Here is a 25015-nt window from a genome sequence, read left to right on the forward strand (position 1 = left end):
ATAGGCCTTCAAAAGAGTGTTTAGCTTCACTGTCAGCTCCCAGACCAACACCCACACACACACACACACTTACCCTGGTACACGTGGTATAGCTTCCTGAAAACATTGCTAAAAGTATTATTTTTTTTGAAACATAGCTTGCTCAAGTTCAAACAGCAACCTTTGGCAATACTCTGCTCCTATCATTAGGTCCAGCACGTGCAGATATGAAGAAATGTACGTAACCAACTGTCTCTGTTTAGAAATGTACGTGACCAACTGTCACAGTTTAGAAATGTACATGACAACCTGTCCCTTTTAGGAAAGAAAACAAGATGTTCACTGTTCAGAAGTGTCCAAAGCAAAATGTTCAGTACAGGTGTCCTTCCGGTGTCCTGGAACACTTGTGGTCAAACCGCCTGCACAGAATAAGGCGTAGGCCAGTGTCACCGGAGAACCTTAGTTCCTCAATTTGAGGTATAACAAGACCCAACCGTCAAATTTGAAGTCAGACCTTTCCTGCGGGTGCCCTGCTGCATGAGCGTGGAAGGATCTCTCGGCTAGCCGAAGACTATCTGACTTGGGACGTCGACGCCTCACTCAGGTTGTGGATCTCCCAGGGCAGATAGCCCATCTCTCCCTCTCTCTCTAGATCTCTGACCCTTCAACTATCTCTCTTCATAGATATATTCCTGTATGATAGGCTCTTTTTAACATAGGTAACTGGCCTCACTCTCAGCTGTTTCCAGACACTGAATTAGAAGCAAAATGTTGTATCTTAGCTAACTCTAATTGCGCCTTCCTTGCCCTGCCCTCACAATTCAGGGCTCTGATAGAAGTGTGCAATGTATGACAATGGACCTGTGATAGATGGTTGGCCCATAGACAGTTGGGTTCTATATTCTTGTGCTCAGTAGTGTAGAATCTTTGATCACCTGTGTTTATGTTTTTAAATACATTTCACTCCAGTATTACTTTGAGATATTTTGAGCATTAGTCATCCAGCATTCTTACCAGACAGAGCGAAGTCTGGGTCATATTTAGAAAATTACATTGTTGCTTGAATTGATATGCATTTAGCTCTTTCTTTGTTAATTGAAAAATAAAGTGCCACTCCAACTGGAACGTCTGGTATCTTACATTTGTATTCCTTTTCTTACTCAGTGAAGTGCTGTGTTGGTGATGTGCGAATTTTAGCCACACCCAAAAGTGGGGACCACTGACCGAAGGGGTCAAGACTTTCCCCTTCACACGTGGCGCCCAACGTCTTCATCGTACCTGCCTGATCCATTCTGAGGAGGAATTCGGTGGTCTTCCACGAACCGCATTGGGTGTCCCCACCGCAGCCTCTTGCCTACCATTGGTGAGTCAAGGAACGTTTTATTTTTTCCCCCTTGAGTCCCGGTGTTGGTTACTTGGCTGTGTGCGGGCCCCGTGTGCCTGGTTCTGGGCTAGACTCCTGACCCCCCCCCCCCCACAGAATTGCACATGGTCACGATCCAAGAACCCTCTGTGCCCCTCAGTGGTCACATTTTCCAACTTGTCATTACGATTTTCATGTCAATGGTTCTGCGCCTCATTTTTTTCTCACTTATCTGTTCTTAACAATTGCTGTTGTGGTTTGTGGTTTGTCGGTGTCAGACAATTCTCTCTCTGTCGGTTCCAGGCCGAGGAGAGCGCCTCTGTGGTTACTTCTTTGCTGTCAACTACCCCCAGGTTTATGATCCCTCTCGACAGTTTCAGTCTGTGAGCTGGGTGTGGTCCGGACATTACAGGTCCTGACTCGGGTTTGAGACCCACCCTGCCCCTTTTCTGTGGGCAGGTTCCTGATCCCTCTTCCAAGTCGAGTCTTGGGAGCTGGGTGTCCCCTGGAATTATCCAGGGTCGGAGGTTCTAGGTTCTCCACTGGGGGTCGTTTGACTCTGACTTTCACACTCTGGCATCCTTGCCACCTACCTTTACCACTGGCTACTTCCCTTCACTCCTTTGATAAAATACTACACTGTCTTCTTTCTCTTTTTTTCATCGTTATGCCATAAATAATTTCTCTTTTCTCCTACGTCTATTCACTACATACCGTGCCCTTTCTACTTCTGTTTTTTTCATCGCCTTCTACTCCCACACCCACCCCTCCCTCCTCTCCACTTCTCAGCTTTACTGTCCACCCCTCCTCAATGCGGGCTCTGCCTTCGCTTTACTTTCCTCCAGACCTATTTTTACACGGTCTGGCTGTATTATTGTACATTTACTCTCCACCCCTCCTCAATGCGGGCTCTGCCTTCGCTTTACTTTCCTCCAGACCTATTTTTACACGGTCTGGCTGTATTATTGTACATTTACTGTCCACCCCTCCTCAATGCGGGCTCTGCCTTCGCTTTACTTTCCTCCAGACCTATTTTTACACGGTCTGGCTGTATTATTGTACATTTCCTTGCCGCTCCTACGGCCACCCAGCCAACGCCCACGGACCCAGCGCCCCAGCCAACGCCCACGGACTTCCTGCCTTTCACATCAGCGGCAAGGGGAACTGCTCTGTGCTATCTGTGGTTCATTCCGCTCATCGCGGACTCACTTCCTCCCCTGGCGCAGCAGCGCCACTCTGCCTCGCAGCTCCCCCGAGCCCCCACCCGTCTATAACATTTCAACTCTACACACGTTCTCTCGCTCATCTTTTCTCCTCTTCCGTGCTCCTCCATAATTCTTTTTCTCACTACCACTGCTACACTCCTCTCTCTCCCTATCCATACCTACCTCTTTCATTCACTCCACTCTGTTCTTTCCCTCCCTCCTCGTCGCATTTATCATTGCTGCTCACATTATTTTACACTGTCTCTCTCTCGCTCTCCTGCTATTGCATCTCTACATTGCTGACGTTCATTCTTTCGCTCACTAAATACTCCACTCCTTCCCTTGCCACCATTGGTACTTCTGACATCTCTGTTCTCTCTTCTTCCATGATCTTACTTATTCCATCTCTGTTCTTCCATTACTGGAATTTCATACCCAGCCCGTGGATATCTTCAGGTCGTTGATCACATTGTCAAAAAGTGACATTTCATGTCTTGATCTTTGCTCTGGTCCTCAAGTAGTGAAATTTATTTTCTACATCTTTCTTTTATTTCATATATTGCTCATTGATCTGATCTTCAAGTTCTGAGATTTAATATCTACATCGTTCTTTTATATCTTGGTGATTCATCTGTTCTTCTACATCGTTATACTTCAGGATGCATCCTCTGTATGTCATCAGTATTTATTGTTCTGTCATCATGTTGTTGATTATGTACTATGTTGAATATTGACCCTCTCAATTTCATGTTTTGTTCATTTGCCCTGCTCTATGTCACATGTGCTCTTGCATTCATGTGCTTTGTGTAAGTAGCAGCTGTGCTTTGTGACACCAATTCCCTTCCCTGTAACCCGTTACTCCCTTCCTCATCTCGGTCACCGCCCCACTGCCTTGTCCCTCATCTAAGTACACTCTATCACACGCCTTATAAATACCCCATTCCTCGCTCGCCCCATTGGGCGCATTGCCTTTTCCACATTGCCATTCCTTTTTTTTTTCCACGCATAGTACGCAATCACACGCCTTATAAATACCCCATTCCTCGCTCGCCCCATTGGGCGCATTGCCTTTTCCACATTGCCATTCCTTTTTTTTCCACGCATAGTACGCATATTATTGTGCCAATCATTTGCTTCACAATTGATTGCCAACAGGAGGGAAGAAGTCATTCATCCTCCCCTGTCTCCCTACATCCCTCGCCCACACCTGGCATGCCATACACCTTCTTTTCGTAATGTCCAGCAGCCCACCACCTATTCAACATTTTACTATTCAGTTCTTTCACGGTAGACCTGACATCATCCACAACTCTGCTACTAACGAATTTACTCTCCTTACTGACGGCTACCGCACCATACTAGCAGCCGCCTGGACACTTCTCGGCGCTGATTTTACGCCAGGCACCCAGCTTAACATCTCAGCACAATCTCTGGATAGCCTCCCAGCCTTGTCTCTTACCCCACCATCTCCTGACACTACGGCCCCTCAGCTACTATATACAGAACACGCCTCTGACTCTTGCACCCTGTCTGTCCCCCACTCTCTTCCCCTGGAATACCTAGAATACCCGAATTACCCTGCTGCCTCACCCATTCTCATCACTGACGACGAGCCTTCAGTTGGCTCCATACAATTAGGTGCTGCATCTGAAATAGTGTGCATCCCATCGCCAGCAGAGACCGCTCCAGACTTGCCCCCGCCATCCGCCTCCAACTCCTACTCCTATCACCCACAGTTCCAAGAAGATACATCACCCCTTCTGAGAGCACTACTGTCCGATTAGTCATAACTTACTGTGGACCCTACATTCTGCTACACCTGCAGAGTCCATCACACTGCTCCAACTTTCACATAAGGGAATGTGCGATCATACCACTGATCATATCACCATATTCCTGATAAACAATAACGTTGTAGGCATTTCTGACGGACATCCCTCTTGTTTCGTCCACGTCACACCCCTCAGTAGCACTGTTCTTCTCTCTATATTTCGGGCACTCAATATCGATTACGCCTACCCTCGTCAAGTCACTCTATCTCTCGCACCAGCATTTTCACGCCCCGCCGAGCCTGTAGTAAACGCTCTCCCACACAAGCAGTTCCACGCACCACCGCCCCCATAGTAAAGGATCACAGCAGCACTCACTACACCTCTGCATCACCTGCCTATCAAATCACAGGAAACAAACCCCATGCAGGCTCTTCAGGCAGTTTACGATAAACGAATATTTGGCACGTCAGTGCATAGAACTCCAGAGTGGATCTATATAAGGATCCGCCTACTATCCCCAGGCCTAGAACTTCCCACTGTATTCGAGTCCTCCTGGCCACGGAACCCACTGCAAAGCAAAATTCGCGACGCCTTTGCCCGTCACAATCTTGAATTCCCTGATTTCTCCCAAGAGGGAAAATACAGGGGACCTGACGAAATAGATTTAAGATTCATACTCTACCACATCGTCTGTACTGAAGTAGGAGAAGAACTCATCAGAGACCTGCCTCCTCACGACTCTAGTCCTGCACAAACTTCACAGCCCATAGACCCCAGCCCTCACAACATCTAGGCGAAAACACAACCAGGCAGGGTTGCTCAGTTTCTCATATATACATCAGACGGTATCCCACACAGGTTTGCAGCAACCATATAGGCACTAAGTAACCTCATGAATAGGATACAGGATCCCACCGTGTATAAAACACCGTACGGCTATCATATATATTTTATTGTGCATCTTGCAAATTTGGGAGGACCAGCAATCCTGCCAGGATTCTTCCCCAGACACCCACTCCAGTCTCAGATAGCAGACGCCTGCTTTGGCGGCCAGCTCCAGTTCCCTGGGTGCACCCCCACACAAAATAGGCAGTTGCAAAAAGAGGTTTATGACCACGCCCTAGCAGGAGTAGCAGAAGAACTCGTGCCCAATCTCTAGAGAAGCGTGGCCAATACCCCGCATTAAAACCCCTGCCTTGCCGGTCCACAAATATCTTGTCATGGCAACACCACTCCAACATGTCCTGAAAACTTTCAGTGCCCAAGAAAAACGCATACTCAAACACTGTAGGGAGCTTCACAAATTAACAAAGAATATGGATTATCCGTGGCCCTCTGAAGGTTCTTTTGACGCAAATATTCTCGAGCACGCCACCACGTTCCTAAACACCAAATATTCTGGAGCCAAATTACAAAAAAGGAAAGAAACCTTAGCTCTCTGGCGTATTTTTAAAGAAAACACGCAAGAGCATCCTGCCACCCTGCCCACTGCACCTTCTGCGCCCCCACCATATCAGGCCAATGGCATGTACCCTGCCCTAGGATCAGCAAAGAACAAAGAACTAGATTTACAGACCACAACTAATGACCTACCAACTGTCGGATACGGTCAACTCCCAGGTGACCTTTTTCCCACACCCGAATGTCCTCAGCCTGGTGGTGAAAGTAGTAATGCCTCATCGCCGCCACCCGGCACCAGCAGTGGCCAACTGCTCCCCGTCACAGGTCCAAACACCACACCCGTCACAATGCAAGCCCCGGTCAGTCCCCTCCACGTAACCCCTGCTGCCGGTGGCAGTCCAACACTGCACGCTACAGTGCCAGGATTGCCAGGACAAATAAATGCGCAGTTTTCACTGCAACTAAATCCCACCTCCATCGGAGTCCCACCTGGGGAGGCTGACGAGGACAATGCAGACAATATGTCCCCAGCACCATCAAGTAATACGTGCATGTCATCCCGCCCCTCCTCTCGCCATGCACTCCCGCACTACCATGATCCCAATAGCCTCCGCGAGGCCAATGCTCCACTCTCTCAGGACCAAGGGCCCACTTCACAAAAACATATGCCCTTTTGCGGCACAAAGACAGCCGAACCGTTGATAACCTTCGCCTCTGTTCACCAACAAAATAAGGACAGGGAGACACAGGGCCCGCCGGCACCTGAGTTGATCCATTATGACAACTGGAGACCGGCCACAGAACTCAATAAAAGCCTAGAGTGCAGTCCCAACGGGGATACCCGAGCAGACATGATCAGCAGTGAAGTACCACACAACCCTGACCATGACGACCTAATGCGGCTAATGCGACGCGCGTCATGTAAGCTAGAACACATCAGCGACAGGCTATCTGAGACTCTCAGAATCACTCACCCCAACACGTCACCCACCCAGCAAACATCACAGGCAGATCCCTTTGGAGGTGCTGAAGGGACTAGGGACCCAGGCCACGGTCAACTACAGACACTACCTTTCCCGTCCACGTATATGCAAAAAGCGGGTCCCTCTCGGGACATGGGAAATTATGAAAGACTACCCGAAGTACAGTACCATGAGTCCCCCTCCCAGAGCCACCAGACTACTGCACCTGACCACACACGCACTCCCACTGGGTCGGCACTGATCCATTTCACACTCCCTGACACACCATCTCGGCATCTCACGCCCGTAGCGGACCCGTTTGCTCAACTATCCGCCACAGCCATGAGAAACTCCCTCAGCCCATCACGCGCCCCAAGCTTGACAGAACAACCAACAAACCCATTCTTTGACAATCAGACAGAACGTCCCATAAACCCATTCTTTGATAATCAGGAATTATCAAACACAAGGGACCCAGTGAGGAAAAAGAAGAAAAGGACAACAGAGGTAGAAAGACTAACTGTGTTAGGAACACACGGACGTCCAGAGGACATCGCATACGATGCCCCCGGCAATGACGCTCCCATCAAATACCAAGTCACTGGCACTGCCTCCATGCGAAACACTCGAGCTAGAACAGGCAATGGCATGTTCCTTAGCAGGCCTTGTGCCCTGCGGGACAAGGACCTTACCCCCAACCAAATAGTGGAGATAGGCGAGAATTCAGATTTCGCTGTCATCCCCTTCACAGACAATCTGGCCGGATGGACAGAGTCCCTAGCCCCACAGATGATCCCATGGCCAAGGGAAGGGTCTTTCGAACCGCAGCATATGGCCACAGCTGTAGAATGTATCCTAGAGGGTGTAGGGGATGAAGACTGGGACTACGACTATATGCGAGCCAGTCTTGAAATTTGGCAGAAATATGCAATAAGATATGACACCACAAGACCAAAGTATCCAGGTGTAGGGATTAGTCGCCAGATGCCGCTAATATACAAAACACCAGGGGCCCCCGCGATATACAATTGCTGGTCCTATGCAGAGAAGGAAGCCATTAAAAAGAACCTTCCACCCCTCACTGAGGGTGCCAGCAAATGGATAGTGGCCCTAGAGAAGAATACCACAGGCATCAAACCAGGGATTGGAGACATGAAAAGTTTGCTTATATCCATCATGGGAGGGGAAGCAGAAGAAATTTTCACAAGTATCAGTAGAGGGTTAATAACAATGAACGAGACAAAATATGATGGGGAACCATTTGATAAAATAAGGGCGGCAGTCTGGACTAAGTTGAAATTGAAATACCCTGATGTTCCCGACATTGGGTCTCTCATGTCTCTGACCATGCAAACAAATGAGGACCCTATTAATTTCATTTCCAGAATGAAAGAAAAATGGCATCAGGAGCTAGGCGACTCCTGGAATACAACTGGAGGAAACAGCAGGCTCTTTTACCACATGGTTAAGAGGGGATTACCAGACGACGTGCAGGAGAAATTAGATGGGGTAGTAGCCATGGAAGCAAAACCATGGCCTGAGATACAGGACCACATCATACATTTCTGCAAAAAGAAAATAGAGCAGGAAAAAAGTAGACAATTAGCCATTGAAAATGCAGCTGCAAAGCTAGTACAGCAGAAGCTTAATAAGAAAAAGGATACAGTGGACAATCTCATGCTGGCGGCACCAGTCAGCCAAATGACAGCTGTCACCACCTTTCCACAGGACGCTCGAAATGTCCTCGCCAACAATCCCCAGCCCACTCCGCAGCAAGTGCAGCAGCCTGCCGTGCAATATGCGCAAGCACAGCCGCCGCAAACACAACCAGCCATACAGTATGTACAGACCTCACCACAGCCAGCCATACAGTATGTGCAGACTCCGCCACAACAGACAGTACAGTATGTGCAAGCCCAGCAGCAGCCCACAGTGCAGTACATCCAACAACAGCCCCCAGTGCAGTATCTGGCACCACAACCGGCCTACAGTAATGACCAACATCAGTATTACAACAACAATAGAAATACCGGGATGCAGGGAAGGGGCAATGGACAGCAAAGGGGCCAACAACAGTCAGGCCAACGTACATGCTTCTATTGTCACAAGGTGGGACACCTGCAAAAAGAGTGTCGCTGATTCGAGACCAAGGCCAACAAGTTATGGGTCCCGCCCAGCAAGCACCCCTGCAGTTCCAACCACAACAACAAATGTATGCTCAGGCACCCCAGATGGTGTATGCTTATGCCCAACAAGCACCACAGCAGAATATGCAGCTAGCACATCTCCAGACACCTGTAATGACCCAAGCTCAACAGCAATCCACAATGATGCAAGTTCCCGTGCAACTGCAGCAGCAGTCACCCTCATACCAAGTGATGCCCCAAGCCCAAGCTGCCCCACCACCCGGTGGTGTGGTAGTCACTTCCAATAACCCATTTGCACAAGGCACCATCCAGCAATACTCACGCTAGGACAGCCCACAGACAACTCTTGTGTGCCCAGTTTTATCATGCATCATGAGCGGTGAAGATGACCCCACCGTCCTGGTCACGATAAATAACAAAACATATAGCTTCCTCATTGACACAGGCGCCACGTACTCCTGCATTACAGGCGGACACCTGCCTATTTCTGATCAAGTAGCGGACACACAGGGATTCTCTGGGGCAATAGCAAGGGTCCCCTTTACAAAGCCAGTACCTCTGCAAATAGGAGACCGGGTGCTGGAGCAACAACTGCTTTATTCACCACACTCTCCAGTCAACCTTTTAGGGAGAGACCTAATGGCTAAACTAAACATGACTATTCACTTCCATGAGAATGGAACAATGGTTTGCTCAATACCAGGCACACCCTTAGCAAGAATGATGGCACTCACTGCTCAATCTTCCCTGACAGATCAAATGAGGGCTCGCCCTGTGGATGAACAAGCGTTCTCCACTGCGGTACACATCATTGTAGCCAACACACCTGAACTGCACCAGCGCACTGTCCAGCTCCCGAAGGAATTTCTCTTTCGTCCGGAGTCCCAGCACTTTCAGATATGGGACAACAGCATGATCCTAGGCATACGTGCTCTTCACATTACACCTACATACGGGGCATTCATAGCAGGAGACGACAATATGCGCTCATGGGCCTGTGTGATTTTCATTGAACCCGGACACCAAGTGAGGGACATTACAGATGAACAGCTCTTTGGTGATCCTGATAACTATCCAATAACAGAGATTGTCTACGAGTATGAGGTACCTCTGTCAGCGACAGTGGAAAAAAGAACACCCACTGCCCCGCAGAAATATGACTCAGTGCGTGAAGCTGACTTAGCCCAAGTCCCGCCACACCTGTGGACCACCGGTCCTAATGATGTGGGCCTCATCCGTTCTGCCACTCCCTTTAAGATAACACTGAAACAAGGCGCGATCCTACCCAGAATAAAACAGTACCCACTTTCCAAGGAAGCAGAGGAAGGCATTGCCCCAACAATACAAGCCCTGCTAGATCAAGGAGTCATATACCCATGTGTATCTCCAGTTAACACCTGCCTTTTTCCTGTGCGCAAAGGCAAGACCAATCAATGGCGCTTAGTTCATGATTTGCGCTCAATTAACAACATAGTGGTACCAGAATTTCCCATTGTCCCAGACCCTTCCGTCATCCTCACCAATGTTCCCCCGAATGCACAATACTTTTCAGTGATCGACCTGAAAAATGCGTTTTTCAGCGTCCCCCTTCACCCAGACAGTCAGTACCTATTGGCTTTCGTATTCGGCGGGGTGCAAATGACTTACAGACGTTTGCCTCAGGGGTACTGTGAGTCCCCGAGCGTATTCAACAGAGTCGTCAAAGAGGACTTATCGAACTTCCAATGTCACAGTACCTTACTGCAGTATGTCGATGATATTTTGCTCTGCAGCACTACAGAATCCCAGTGCAGAACTGATACAGTCTCTCTGCTCACCACACTAGCTCACAGAGGCTACAAGGTGGACAAAAACAAACTTCAGTACTGCCAAACAGAAGTACAATACCTCGGTCAGTTAATATCAGCATCAGGGAGACGGGTCACGCCAGACAGAGTTGAAGCCATCAAAGGGACATCAGAGCCCCAAACTGTCAAAGACATGCAAAAGTTCCTAAGATTAGTGAACTATGTCCGCCAGTGGGTCTTTGATTTTTCCACAATAACTGCCCCGTTGCTGAAAGCAGTTAAAGCAGCCAAAGACAGACGCAACAAAATAGACTGGACACCTGAAATGACAACATCCTTTAAACAGCTCAAAGATGAAATAACAAACGCACCAGTGTTAGGCACACCTGACTACACAAAAGAATTCTACTTGTTTACCCACTGCAATGGCCAGGTCATGACTGCCGTCCTCACTCAGAAATACCCAATGGGCCACAAGCCCCTTGCTTACTTCAGCGGAATGCTAGATTCAGTCATGAGAGGTCATTACCCCTGCGAGCAAGCTCTTGCTGCGGCAGCCTTTGCAGTGGATAAAAGCACACCCATTGTCATGGGATCCCCTTTGACACTATACACTGAGCACGCTGTCTTTGCCATAATTCAGAAAGCTAAAACAACATTGACAACACAAAGAGTGTCAGGTTATGAAGTCATACTGTCGTTACCCACCCTGAAGGTTGTTAAATGTCACACAGTCAACCCAGCTACATTCTTTGCCCATCCCATTGCCGCACCTGATGATGACACCCATGACTGTGCCACATATTGTCCCGATGAGTCAGGAGCAGCAAAAGAGGACCCCCTGCCAAACAGCACTGTATACTTTGTAGATGGGTCCTCCACAATAGACCAAGAAACAGGGATCAGATACACAGGAGCCGCAGTGGTTAGGGCTCAGCAGCATGAGTCCTCTGACTCCCTAGACATTGTACAACAAATTACATTGCCATCGCACTACTCCGCCCAAGCCGCTGAACTAGTGGCACTAATTGCCGCTTTAAACAACGGGGCTGGTGACCGCATCACTGTATACTCAGACTCTGCATATGTCACAACAACGACACACTCAAGCATCTTGCGCTGGAAAAGGCGCGGATTCCTCAAATCAGATGGAACACCGGTATGTCACAAACAATTGTTGGAAGAACTAATAGAAGCCCTGACACTTCCAACAGAGGTAGCCGTTGTCAAATGTGCTGCTCACACGAATGGACAAGACTTTGTGTCCAGAGGCAACGCTCTGGCAGACTGGGCAGCCAAAACTGCAGCCAGACCCCCCTTACCTTTCACTGAGCATGACTCACACAACACCCCAATTTTACTTGCCCAAGCTGTAACACCAACAGAACTGACAAAGACAAATAAAGACAGGGTACCCTTAACACCACACACAGATAACAACAACGACACAAACACCATCCCTATTGATCCAAATGCTTCCTGCCCACTCGATGACACACAACAATACGATTTCATTGCCCAATTGCATCTCAGGGAGATACAAGAAAGTGCACCACCACAAGAGAAAGAGTTATGGAAAAAGAGGGGAGTACAGCAGGACCCTGCTGATTTTATTTACAGACAGACCATGTCCGGAAAACCCGTCATGCCACAAGCCCTACTGCAGGTAGCGTTAGATCAACTTCACCTTCCCGCACATGTCTCCCGAGATAACATGTCCACCACATTACAAGCAGACTGGTTCATTCCCAATGCTTATGAACTAATACAGCTATTTGTTAACAAATGCATCATTTGCCAACAGTATTCCCCAAACCCAACTCTCAAAACTGTTGCCTCCACGATTCCTAAACCTTCTGGCCCATTCAAAGAACTCCACCTTGACTATGTCGACATGATTGATCGGTGCCAAAATTACCGATATCTCATTGTGGTAGTATGCCCCTTCTCACGGTGGATCGAAGCTGGACCATGCGTCCACTGCGATGCCAAAGCAGCAGCCACATTCCTGCTCCGTGACGTCATCTCCCGCTTTGGAATTCCTTCCGCCATCAGGACTGACAACGGAAGCCATTTTTCAAACGCCATCTTCTCCTCTCTCACCACAATGCTAGGCATCAGACACAAGCTGACATCCGCTTACCACCCCCAAAGTAATGGCATTTGTGAACGCCTCAATGGTTTACTCAAAACCAAAATAAGCAAAATTAGCGCCACCATTGGCAAAAAATGGCTCTACTGTCTCCCACTGGCCCTCTTCTCATTAAGAAATTCCCCGAGCTCGGATCACCACCTCACCCCCCACCAACTTGTCACCGGACGATCCATAAATGTAGCAGTCCCTCCCAGCAGGCCCAAAACTGATAGCGAGTCATCCTCTGAGATTGTTAAGGCTGAGCTTTATGACTTCCTGTGCACACTAACCCGCGCTGCGCAGTTCCTCTCTGTCCAGGTATCCAAAAGGAAGGAGAAGGGCCCCATCGATCCTGAGCTCCCACCTATCCGTCCTGGAACTCTCGTCTTCATCCGGAGGCACGTCAGGCGTTGGAAAGATCCTAAGTTTGACGGACCCTTTGAAGTGATTGACTCTTCTCCAACTGCCATCCGGATAGCCGAAAGGAAAGCATGGATCCACAGGAGAGACGTCCGCTTCGATCCTGCACCTGCGCAGCAACAGCCAATGGACTAAAAGAGGGAAGCAACATGGCCATGATCCCCCTGAATGAGGACGACGGCTTCCCATCCACCGTTCCATCCATCATTGAAGAAGAAGAAGAAGAAGAAGACGTCCACGAATATAGCGCCTATGAAGCAAAGTTATGTATACTCACTGTTCTTATGTTTTGTATTATTGTTGGAGTGGCACTAGCAACATTCAACTGGTATATCTTTTTTCTTGCTGTAAAAAGTTATAGTGATAGAAGCAGCCAAGATGCCTCACTGCCTATTGTCCCATCCACTGTACCAGCGGTCACACTCAAACAGCAGAAAGCACCACACAGCACACTAGGTCCTGAGCTCCCGGAGAATAGCATTGCTAGCAGCACGTCCATTAGAATGCACCTTGAACTCTCACCCGGTAGCCCAGAGGGAAGGACTAGTCCCTGGAATACAGCTACCAACGCCACAGAACGAGCGTCCCGTCGACACCCTCCCCGCCACCATAGACCACGTAGATTTGCCTTCGCCATACCTCCATATATGACAAAGTCGAAACCCCGTATCCCCTCCCCGTTTGTCCCCGGCACCCATATAGACACAAGACACAAGCCCAAAGGAATGTCGCTAAAAACATTCCAACATCTCGTGCAAATACAAGAAGGCCTAGGGCCCATGCTCAGCCTACCCCAAATAGTAAGGGACCATTCAGTCCACTCCTCTATGGTAGACAACTCCTGGTACAGGGACATGACAGCAGTTGGGAAAATAGTAACAAATGAATCTTGCTACGTATGTTCCTACATTCCCCATGCAGTAGGGGCTGACAGACTGATTTTTCCCAAGGAAGTTCCACCGCACATAGCCATATGCCTTCTTCACTTGTACCTCTGCCGGATAAAAGGGCAGATTCGGGTCCTTTCAGCCCGAAAGGAAGTAGTCTTTGTAAACACCACTACATGGGATTACATTTACACTGTGCACAAGGTTGTCACCGACCTAGCTGAACTCGGGGAGGAATTCAAAGAAATGCGAAGGACAGGGGTACAGGACATGGATTGGCAGGAACAGGGCATTAGGAAACGTGGGTACATAACAAACAACACACCCCGGACAGGATGTGATCTATCATATAGACACCCACACCCACCGGGCCAACACCACTGCCCATGCAAGGATAGGACAATGCTACGCCTCCTAGCGCAGGTCTACCTTAACAACAAGTGGCAGAGCCCCGGAGGGTTTTGGTGTAAGGCGGCAGCCTTGGGACCCCCTTGGGCGGACTGGAACGAAGGGGAAAAGTGTGGTCAAATATGGGCTGAGGAGAGCGGGAGGTACACGTGGAGTGGGGAAGGAATGCCAGAACATAAAAAAGGATTCAAACTGAAAAACCCTTCTCTTTGTTTCATAGGAAATGGCTCGGTGGCTGTTGGGCGCAACACAGATTGTAATTCCACGATTTTCAGCTTCGATATGCAGTTCGGCACCACTACTCTAATGGATTATTACTGGGCTTGCGGAGAGCACCTCTATCCCCAACTACCTCCTCAGTGGCTCGGACTGTGTTCCTTGGTAACTTTGCATGAAATTCATCTGGTCGTACCAGCATCAAATGCTTCCCACATCCTGTCACATCCAATGACAGGTGACCTGACATTCCTCCATCGACACCGGCGAGCAGCAGAGTACTTTGCAGGAGAAGCCCGTGGTAAGGTCCCAGAAGAGTTCCGCCTCTTTAGCGAGGCCCAGCTTTTCTTCGGAGGGGCATTCCCAATGTTTCAAACTCAAGCTACTGCCCGTTGGCTGGAAGTAACCCGCTATGAGGTCATGAAAGCAATAAACAGCACCAGAGATGGCCTAAATGCAATAAGGGAAGAACTGCGCCCATTACGACTAATGGTTCTGGAACATCGTTACTTCCTTGACATGCTAACGGCCAAAGATGGAGGTCTGTGTCATCAAATAGGAAAATCCTGCTGCACTTTCATACCTGGAAACGACGAGGACAACGGATCCATATCAAGGGCCATTGAGGAGTTGACTAACTTGGGAAAAGAAATGATCGAGGAAGGAGGTGCCCCTGCAGACATTATCCCAACGGATTGGTTCGACTTTGACTGGATGCCCTCCTGGCTAACTGCTATTCTAAAGATGATGATACCTATAGTCGGGATTATGGTCTTTCTGTGTTGCGCCTTTCAGCTGGGGAGTCACTGTATCAAGAGATTGAGCACAAAAACGGTAGGGATGAATTATGCTAGGACAGGGATTTACCAGACACCAAAATATGAAGACATAGATCGGGCTCCTGGGGACGGGAATGGAGAACAGGTACAAATGATCGAGCTAGGACAATGTAGTACACATCCAGCACCACCTGACACACACTCTGGAGTACCATCAGCCCCACCTCTTCCCCCAGGTAGAGACACACTGAGCAACGACACTACAGCTACTCAGTATGAGCGCCTGCTCAACAAATCAGGTCAACAGTATATCCAACTACTAAGGTCAGACGAAAATGTTGCACGTCCAACTAGTTTTAAGTGCTATGTCAATGACATGCCATGGATTCCACCATTAGCAGAAAATTCAACAAAATACTCACTTAAGAGTGTGTTCATAAATGAACAAGAGGGGGCAGATGATGGAGGGTCCCGTTCTACCATCTAACATCACCAGAAAGGAGAGTTCTGACAGCCTTGGTAACATGAAGGTCTGATGTGGGCCCTGCGTGATAAAAAAATCTGAAAACATGCCAAGATAACTAGCTTTCCTCATTAGTAAATAAAGGCCCCAGGGCCCACTATGCATGCAGGCTTACAAACACACGTTTCTGTGCACCAAAATAAACAAGATGAAAATAGGCCTTCAAAAGAGTGTTTAGCTTCACTGTCAGCTCCCAGACCAACACCCACACACACACACACACTTACCCTGGTACACGTGGTATAGCTTCCTGAAAACATTGCTAAAAGTATTATTTTTTTTGAAACATAGCTTGCTCAAGTTCAAACAGCAACCTTTGGCAATACTCTGCTCCTATCATTAGGTCCAGCACGTGCAGATATGAAGAAATGTACGTAACCAACTGTCTCTGTTTAGAAATGTACGTGACCAACTGTCACAGTTTAGAAATGTACATGACAACCTGTCCCTTTTAGGAAAGAAAACAAGATGTTCACTGTTCAGAAGTGTCCAAAGCAAAATGTTCAGTACAGGTGTCCTTCCGGTGTCCTGGAACACTTGTGGTCAAACCGCCTGCACAGAATAAGGCGTAGGCCAGTGTCACCGGAGAACCTTAGTTCCTCAATTTGAGGTATAACAAGACCCAACCGTCAAATTTGAAGTCAGACCTTTCCTGCGGGTGCCCTGCTGCATGAGCGTGGAAGGATCTCTCGGCTAGCCGAAGACTATCTGACTTGGGACGTCGACGCCTCACTCAGGTTGTGGATCTCCCAGGGCAGATAGCCCATCTCTCCCTCTCTCTCTAGATCTCTGACCCTTCAACTATCTCTCTTCATAGATATATTCCTGTATGATAGGCTCTTTTTAACATAGGTAACTGGCCTCACTCTCAGCTGTTTCCAGACACTGAATTAGAAGCAAAATGTTGTATCTTAGCTAACTCTAATTGCGCCTTCCTTGCCCTGCCCTCACAATTCAGGGCTCTGATAGAAGTGTGCAATGTATGACAATGGACCTGTGATAGATGGTTGGCCCATAGACAGTTGGGTTCTATATTCTTGTGCTCAGTAGTGTAGAATCTTTGATCACCTGTGTTTATGTTTTTAAATACATTTCACTCCAGTATTACTTTGAGATATTTTGAGCATTAGTCATCCAGCATTCTTACCAGACAGAGCGAAGTCTGGGTCATATTTAGAAAATTACATTGTTGCTTGAATTGATATGCATTTAGCTCTTTCTTTGTTAATTGAAAAATAAAGTGCCACTCCAACTGGAACGTCTGGTATCTTACATTTGTATTCCTTTTCTTACTCAGTGAAGTGCTGTGTTGGTGATGTGCGAATTTTAGCCACACCCAAAAGTGGTGACCACTGACCGAAGGGGTCAAGACTTTCCCCTTCACAGTGGTGATAAAAGTATAAATTGCCTTTGATTATATGTTTTGCTGTTGCGTTTTGTGATACTGTTGCATTTATTAATTCAGAGTAGATTCTAATACTCATAAAAGTTAATTTATGAAGCACTGACTAATTTTGATATTGGGAAGTAATAGTCTTTGGACCACTGTTTTGTAATACTTTCTTAGAAAGACAGCACGCAATTGGCCAAAGGCTGGTGCATGTCCCGCCTTCTCTCTCTCCCCTGGCCTAGAGAACTCGAAAGTGAGCAGCAGTGCAGCCGGGTGCCAGCTGCACATTCCTTGCAGTGCGCGCGCATCGCGCTTGCTTACAATAAATAACCAGTGGTAGTCCGTCTGTTTATGTAACAGGAAGCTTACTAATTCCCCCACCAGCCCCCCCCCCCCCCCCCCCTCCCCCTTACTGGATGCCCTTGCGGGTGGTAGTACGCTTTACACATGCATTCTGAGAAAACTAACTCCACGTGAGATGTACATAGTGAATATTAAAGTATACAGTATACTTACAAAAACAAATAATCTTCGATTAGTTTTGCTTTCTATTTAGACATACTACAAACGTTTCTCTGCTCAACTAAAGAACCATATCAGTAAGGAAAAAATACAGACATTTTAAAATGGTCTATCATTAGGTCAACACATAGCGAGGTCAGTTGTAAAATCACAATCACAATTCAAATTTGATCGAGAGAATAAGACATCGCCATTCATTATAAACATAATTCAATAAATGCTGCAAGCTCACTGAAAAAAAAGTTATAGAAAAAATAGTATAAAAATCTTCTACACCAACGGCTCGTCCCTAGAATTACAGAAACTACAAATAAACGGCAGCATTGCTTGATAGCTCACTGCTTATGTTCGTTCTTCTTTTATTTCTATGTGACTGATCAATAAGTTGCTGAGATGTTAAGAAAGCCACCCTCTTCCGAATCTCAATATCTAACATTCTTCTGTGTGTATTTTACACCGCGTATGCGCACTTCTGGCCCAGATGCTGACGTAACAGTGTATAACAGCGTTAAAAACCTGTCTCTTTCGATGTACATGCATGCATAACACAAATCACTTGTTTTTTTCTAATAAATGTACACACCCAATTACGTGACAGCATGCATTCTCACACATTTCTGAAACTCTACGTTTATGAGTAGCTATTAGTCTAAATAAAACACGTCTCTGAGTTCCTCATATTCCACGCCCAATACCTTTCACAGAGGTCTTAGTACTCCCTGCACCCCTGCAGCCATGCAGTCCAAAATAGCGAACAGGAATTCATTGTCAATCCTAGCGTTTTTATGTATCATCAAGGCTATAAAGTGATATATAAATGCCACAATATCACAAGGTATTTTGGAGGTAACGAATATGCTGAAATTGTCACACATACAGAACAATCCAGACAGATTTGCACTGACTATATGTGTTCCACTGTGCAGTGAATTGTGCTGCTCCAGGCGATGCATGGCTGAACTTCGTTGTGGGGCTATGCATATAATTGTTTGTGTGGAATAAGTGCATTCCCATTCTAGCTGTGTGCTGTATATGTTTATGAAGAACAATGAGGTGGGCATTTTTTCTATGCTATGCTGGTTGCATGGACTGCACATTGTGAAACCTTGTGGTTGCTCTAAATCCCCGAGAGGAAACCGGGAGCCCGGAAGAAGGGGACAGAAAACAAGCATTTGCAATGCAATAGGTCTCGCATTAATGAAAGTTTTAACTATTGCAGTTGCATTATTATTTACAATCGCAGTAGCTCAAACTTTCAATAATGCGAGACCTATTGCATTGCAAATGCTTGTTTCAGTTGGGAGTATGGCTTTAAAGTGACTAAATGCTACCTGCATTTTAGGAAGGTACACATATGTCCTTTCAGAAATGGCCCAGCTTGTCATTCCCCAGTTACTGGACCACCTTAAGGACAGTTATAGTGAGGTAGTCAAAGATGCCAAGACACAGCCAAGAAAGTCATCGAGGCAAGCCTAGATACTGCTGATTCAGTGGCAAGTTTCTCTTGCTGCCATGCCTCACTATGTTCTTTAGGTTTTCGATTAGATCTGTAAGATACACAAATGAAATCGCCTTTTGATGGCACAAAACTCTTTCGTGAAAAAGCCGACTCGGCCCCAGAACATTTCAAAGCCAGCAGGGCTACTGAACGCTTCTTTGGCCACCAACCATCGCAAAGAGACTAAAAACGGTTCTGAGAGAGACATTTCTAGCCACAGATTCCTCACCTTTTGAACATTCCCCTGCCATCAGTCTGGATCCGGAAACTTTTCCATATTACCTCTGCACACCGGAAGGAAGTGACGTGCTGGGCCTAAATAAGTGGCCCTTCTGTGTGCTGACATCAGTTGCTTTCTTTCTATGCCATCAGATCGCAGATCCGCAGCTTTTTCCTCATCTCTCAAAGACCTGTTCCTTGATTTTTCTCATGCAAATCTTTCTCTTAGCGTGCACGAGATGTCACCCCTTAAGACAACAGGTTTAAAACCTTGGACTGTTACAAACCGATGTCTTTGACAGATCCTCACCAGCTATGCATGTGGTGTCTGGGGTCGGGCCACGGCTCCAAGACCTGGGAGCCTACACGTTGATGAACCCAAATGTTCATCTGGGAATGTATGGCAAAACTTTGTCACCAAGCAGAAGTCTAAGGCTCGATCTCTCTCTCTCTCCCATTCCTGGAGTCAACTGAGCTGCTCTAGAGTCCAGTCTTCATCGTGCTCGAAGTTCTCCCGTAAGCATAAAGAACGTCCATCGCTCCATTCCCACTCACATGACAAAGCATGCTGCCGGTGCCAACTGATCTGTTTGTGCTCTCAAAGTCGATTAACTTTGGAGCTGATTTCTCAGCTGATTCTGGTACAACCTAAGTTTTGGGGCCTTCAGCCACGCTGTGCCAGATCTAGGAGTTCCATGCATCTGTGCCCTTATGCTCTGGCTCATCAGATCTCTACAGACTCCTCCTTGCTAACCTTCAGCCCCATAGATCTGAGAGGCCTTCCACCTGGACTACCACCTGCAGGTTTGTCCTTGGTGCAGGATGCGCCATCTGAGTCACTTCTGCCCTCGGTTCCAGTCCTGCTGCTGCCCCCAGCATGAAAAAGGCAAGACTGTACAGAAGCATACAATATTTGATCCGGATCTGCTTTAAGATCTGCTACCCATTGGATAAAAAGCAGCTTCTGGAAGGACTGTATGAGCAACAGTGGCTCCGTAGGGTGCGGAGGTCATCTTAAGAGCCAGGTCTTGAGGTTCTTCCTGAACTAGGGTGTTCCGGGCTTTGGCTGCTAGGTAGGTGAAGGACTTTCCTCCCATTCTAGTCTTGTTGTAACGAGGGAAGGTGACCAGAGAGAGCTGGCTGATCGCAGGTGTATTTTGGGTGTGTGGAAGGAGAGTCGACTGTTCAGGTATGCGGGTCCAGTTTCGTGAAGGGCCTTGTAAGCGTGGGTGAGGAGTTTGAAGGTTATTCTTCTTTCGACAGGAAGATCGCGCAGGTGTTGGGGATGTGACTGCGACGGGAGATGTCGAGGATCAGTCTGGCTGAGGCGTTCTGGACAGTCTGGTGTATGCAAAGGAGTTTCCTATTGATTCTGGCATAGAGAGCCTTGCCGTAGTCAAGTCTGCTGCTGTAGAGTGCGTGCGTGACGGTTTTCTGGATTCGGTCGGGAGCCATCTGAGCATCTTTTGGAGCATGCAGAGGGTGTTGAAGCAGGTCGAGGATACGGCGTTTATCTTGCGGTTCATTTTGAGCGTTGAGTGTAGTATGATGCCAAGGTTTCGCGCGTTTTCCGTCGGGGTGGGGGATTTCTGATGGCAGAGGGCCACCAGGAGTCGTTACATGCAGAGTGGGTGGAGCCAAGGTTGAGGACTTTTGTCTTTTCTGAGTTCTACCTGGGCGAATGCTACTACTATTCTACTAACACACACAGCGGCTGTCATAGACGTAATAACAGACACGTGGGGGACCTTGGTGGATCCACTCCATATGCACAGCCATATCCATCGATTCATTGTTAATGGATATGGCTGTGCATATGGAGCGGGATCCACCAAGGTCCCCCCTGTGTCTGTTATTATTGCTTGCACAATTGGACGGAGCGCGAATCCTGTTTGCACGCCTATATACGTTTAAAATAGCTAAGCATGGTTATAAAACGGAGTACACCGAGTGCATCTCGCCACCATTAAATGTCATAGACATAAGCCAGGCAGCTATGTGTGTGACCTCCCCCCCCCCCCCCCCAATTTGCTCATGAAGCACAAATGCCTGGACAGCCAAGTCCACTGAAAAGGACAGTATGCCTGCTCGTTCCTGCAGGACTTGCTGGTTTGAATCCATTCGCAGCCCACCTCCAATTAGTTACTGCTTTGCTATCTATTCAAAAGGTGAGGACTCAGTGGCTAAAAGTCTCAGTCAGAAGAATAAGTTACTTACCTTCAATAATGTTTTTTTCTTGTAGAGACTATCTAGCCGCAGATTCCTTACTGACTCTCCCATCTTCCCTGTTCTGTGATTGGCCTCTACCCAATAATAAGATCCCACGTCTAAGAATATGCACACTCGTCTATCAATTTTTTGGGGGGGCTCCACGTCTGGTGGGCACGGACTGTCCCGAAAGCAACTGACAGGAGTAGCCTACATAGCCCCACACTTCGCTTCTGAAGAGGGACAGCAACAGTACGGAGCCATACAGGCCCACTTCCGGCATTCAAAGGTACCATGGAAAAGTAAAGTGTGCAAATCAAATCTGAGACCTGGGGAATATTCATAAGTTGAGGAATCTGCGTCTAGATAGAGTAGGTAGTACAGAAAGTAAGTATCTTATTCTTCTGGAAGTTTTAGAACTTCTCCTGTGGTTTCACCTTCTGACAATGCCAGTCTGTGCAAACCCAACAGCAGCAGCTCTAAAATCATTTTCTTAAACAGTGCAACGGCAGAGGCAAAGGATGTGGTGTCCAGCAAACATCCACCTCCTCCTCCTTACCACTAGGGAGGCCTTCTTAGTTCACCCTTGTTGGTACATCAGGGGGCAGTTGGAGGCCGAGTGTCCTCCATTTTACTGGCCTGGAAGGCCATAGCAAATTGTGGAAAAAGGGCATACTCTACCCTTTCTACAGGCCTCTCCCTTAAATTCTCCCTCCCCACCCAGACATCCGACCTCATCGAAGCCCATCTTTGCATTTTAGATCAAGAGGTTTGAGCTGTACTACTCAAAGGAGCAGTGGAGTTGGTTCCAGACCAGGAAATTGAGCAAGGGTACTCCTCTCAGTACTTCCTGATTCCAGGCTCTTGAACGTCTTCCTGCTCAGGACAAGTTCAAGATTCTGTCTTTTGCGACTGGAGTTTGGATCGTTTCACTCGGCTTGCAGGATACGCAGTTTCACATTTCAATCCTGCAGTTGCATAGGAAATTTCTTTACAGGTAGAAGGGGAGAGGGTCTAAGACTTCACTCTACCACCCGAACCTCCATTGATTCTCATTTGAACACACAATCGGGGGTGGAGAGCACAAAACAACATATATAACGAAACAGAAAAACTCATCTGTTTAGAAAAACTGCCCTCACTCACATACTGAAGTATGTGACATGCTTCATCATTGGGCCTGTATACAATACGCCCTGGTGTAGCCACACTCAGGGCGGAGCATAAGGGAGGGGTAAAATAATAACAAAACGTAAGACCACAAAACTCAACACTTAGTACACGTAACATACAAAGTGATGGAACAGTGCATATCATCAAGTGACTGGAACTAGTGATGCGACAGAAAGTGCAGTTAATAAGGATGTGATTTAAAACTGGTTTGAGGATACCAAGCCAAACTTTATTCCAAGGTTCCCCCACCAGGATTAAAAAAAGAAGGATGGGTAGTGTCTAGAAGAGAAGGTGAGGTTTCTCAAGATACCCCTCCAGGTACTGCTAGTGTCAACATGCTTCGACAGACTTACTGTGCCTGAAAAGGTCACCTAGGTCTTCTTCAGGACTGATGTCGCTCCCAGTACCACCTCTGGCCCCACCGTATTTCGGTCGGTATGCCACAAAAAACACGAGCCGGTCTGACTAGATCCTGGCCCCTCTCGTTACGTGTGGAAAGTACTCCCAGTATTATAGGAGAACATAAACTAAATAAGGAACATAAATAAATAGAAATAGTATAGTCATGCTACACATCCCGCTGATCTCTTATCCCATCACCGTGTCTAAAAACATATGTTCATGTTCCCACTGTGGTCACAAGTATGATAATACACCCTCTTGGTTCCTGTCCCTGGTAGGGAATTGGTCCCCCAGGTGTAGGAATCCCAAACAGAACGAACGTAATGTTAAAATTATAATTTCTACAGTGCTGCATATATACACATATATCAGATATCATCACATCTCTTCTCCGTAAGTTTCATCAAGCCCCCTGACTTACGCCATCCCTACCAAGTAGTTGTGGCACGGAGTGTCATTGTGATATTGGATAAGTATATCGTGCATAGTGACTTGTACCCACTCTGTACTCACCGAGTTTATATAATATATAAACTAAAACTGATGTCCGGCAGGAGGGTATCCCAGGAGCACAACTTATGTATGAATGAGAGGAAAAATACAAGGTAAACTCTCCTCTCGTTATCGGTGTCTATGGCGTGCCCCTCCATTGGACCGGCTCTCTCCATGTAAATCGTAGCCGTATTAAAAGGGTAGGAGCCGTTAGGTGCCAGTCATAGTCCCCAAGTGCCTTTTCAGGCACAGTATTTCGGTCGAAACATGTTGACACTAGCAGTGTCCTTGAAACTTTGTTGCATAGGAAATACCTGCGTTTTGTGGTGAGGGTCCACTCACTGCCAGTTCACAGTACTTCCGTTTGGTTTTCTGGAAGCTGGAGCAGATTTGTCACCTGGTGCGCAGAAAACAATCTATAGCATGCCCACCTGTCAGATTCCTCACTTTGCTCTGTAGCTAGCCACGCAGGGTAGTGCGGTAGTTACTGTTAAACAATACCTTCCAGCTTTATCTACATTCCTCTGCCTTCAGATCAGCCTTTGCTTTTCAAGTTTGTGAGGAGGTTCTTAAAAGGGCTGTATAATTTATATCTGCGACCCCCTTTATCATGCCTCAATAAGATCTAAATTTAGTTGTGACTTTTTTAATTGGGTCTCTTTTTGAACCCCTTTTAAGTTGCCAGTTAAGGCTATTGACTTGACTGTGCTCTTGGTTGCCATTACGTGGACGAGACGAGTCAGTGAGTTGTATGCATTGAGCATCCGCCCCCATTTTATCACCTTTTTAGGTGACATGTTGGTTCTTCAAATAAGGGCTGCTTTCTATTCCAAGGTGGTGACCCCATTTTACCTGAGGCAGTTCGTTACTGCCGCTTTCTTTTATTTCCTGCACATCTCACAGAGGAGGAGGAGCGACTACACTGCTTAGATCCCAGGAGTTGGGGGTCAGTTTTTACATGAAGTGTATCAAAGGTCCGGTTGGACGCTCAGCTTTTCATGAGGAGGGGATGCTGAGAGCAGGCTGGGCAAGCCAGTCCATTGGCGGACTTTGTCTAGATGGATCACTCTGTGTACAAAGACATGCTATGCTCTTGCAAAGTAGGAGCCCTCAGATGGAATCCGGGTC

At 47.4% G+C, this 25015-nt stretch overlaps 1 protein-coding gene across 1 annotated transcript; it reads left to right on the forward strand.

Annotated features, from left to right (window-relative positions):
* Positions 1 to 1237: 1237 nt before the first annotated feature.
* On the forward strand, positions 1238 to 16073 carry LOC147733895 (uncharacterized). The gene is made up of 2 exons (XM_086952793.1): positions 1238 to 1342; positions 13054 to 16073. The coding sequence occupies exon 2, from the start codon at positions 13242 to 13244 to the stop codon at positions 15945 to 15947; it is 2706 nt and encodes a 901-aa protein (XP_086808919.1). The 5' UTR covers positions 1238 to 1342; positions 13054 to 13241; the 3' UTR covers positions 15948 to 16073.
* The last annotated feature ends 8942 nt before the right edge of the window (positions 16074 to 25015 follow it).

This window comes from Lissotriton vulgaris, chromosome 1_2, assembly GCF_964263255.1.
Source record: "Lissotriton vulgaris chromosome 1_2, aLisVul1.2, whole genome shotgun sequence".
Classification (NCBI taxonomy): domain Eukaryota; kingdom Metazoa; phylum Chordata; class Amphibia; order Caudata; family Salamandridae; genus Lissotriton; species Lissotriton vulgaris.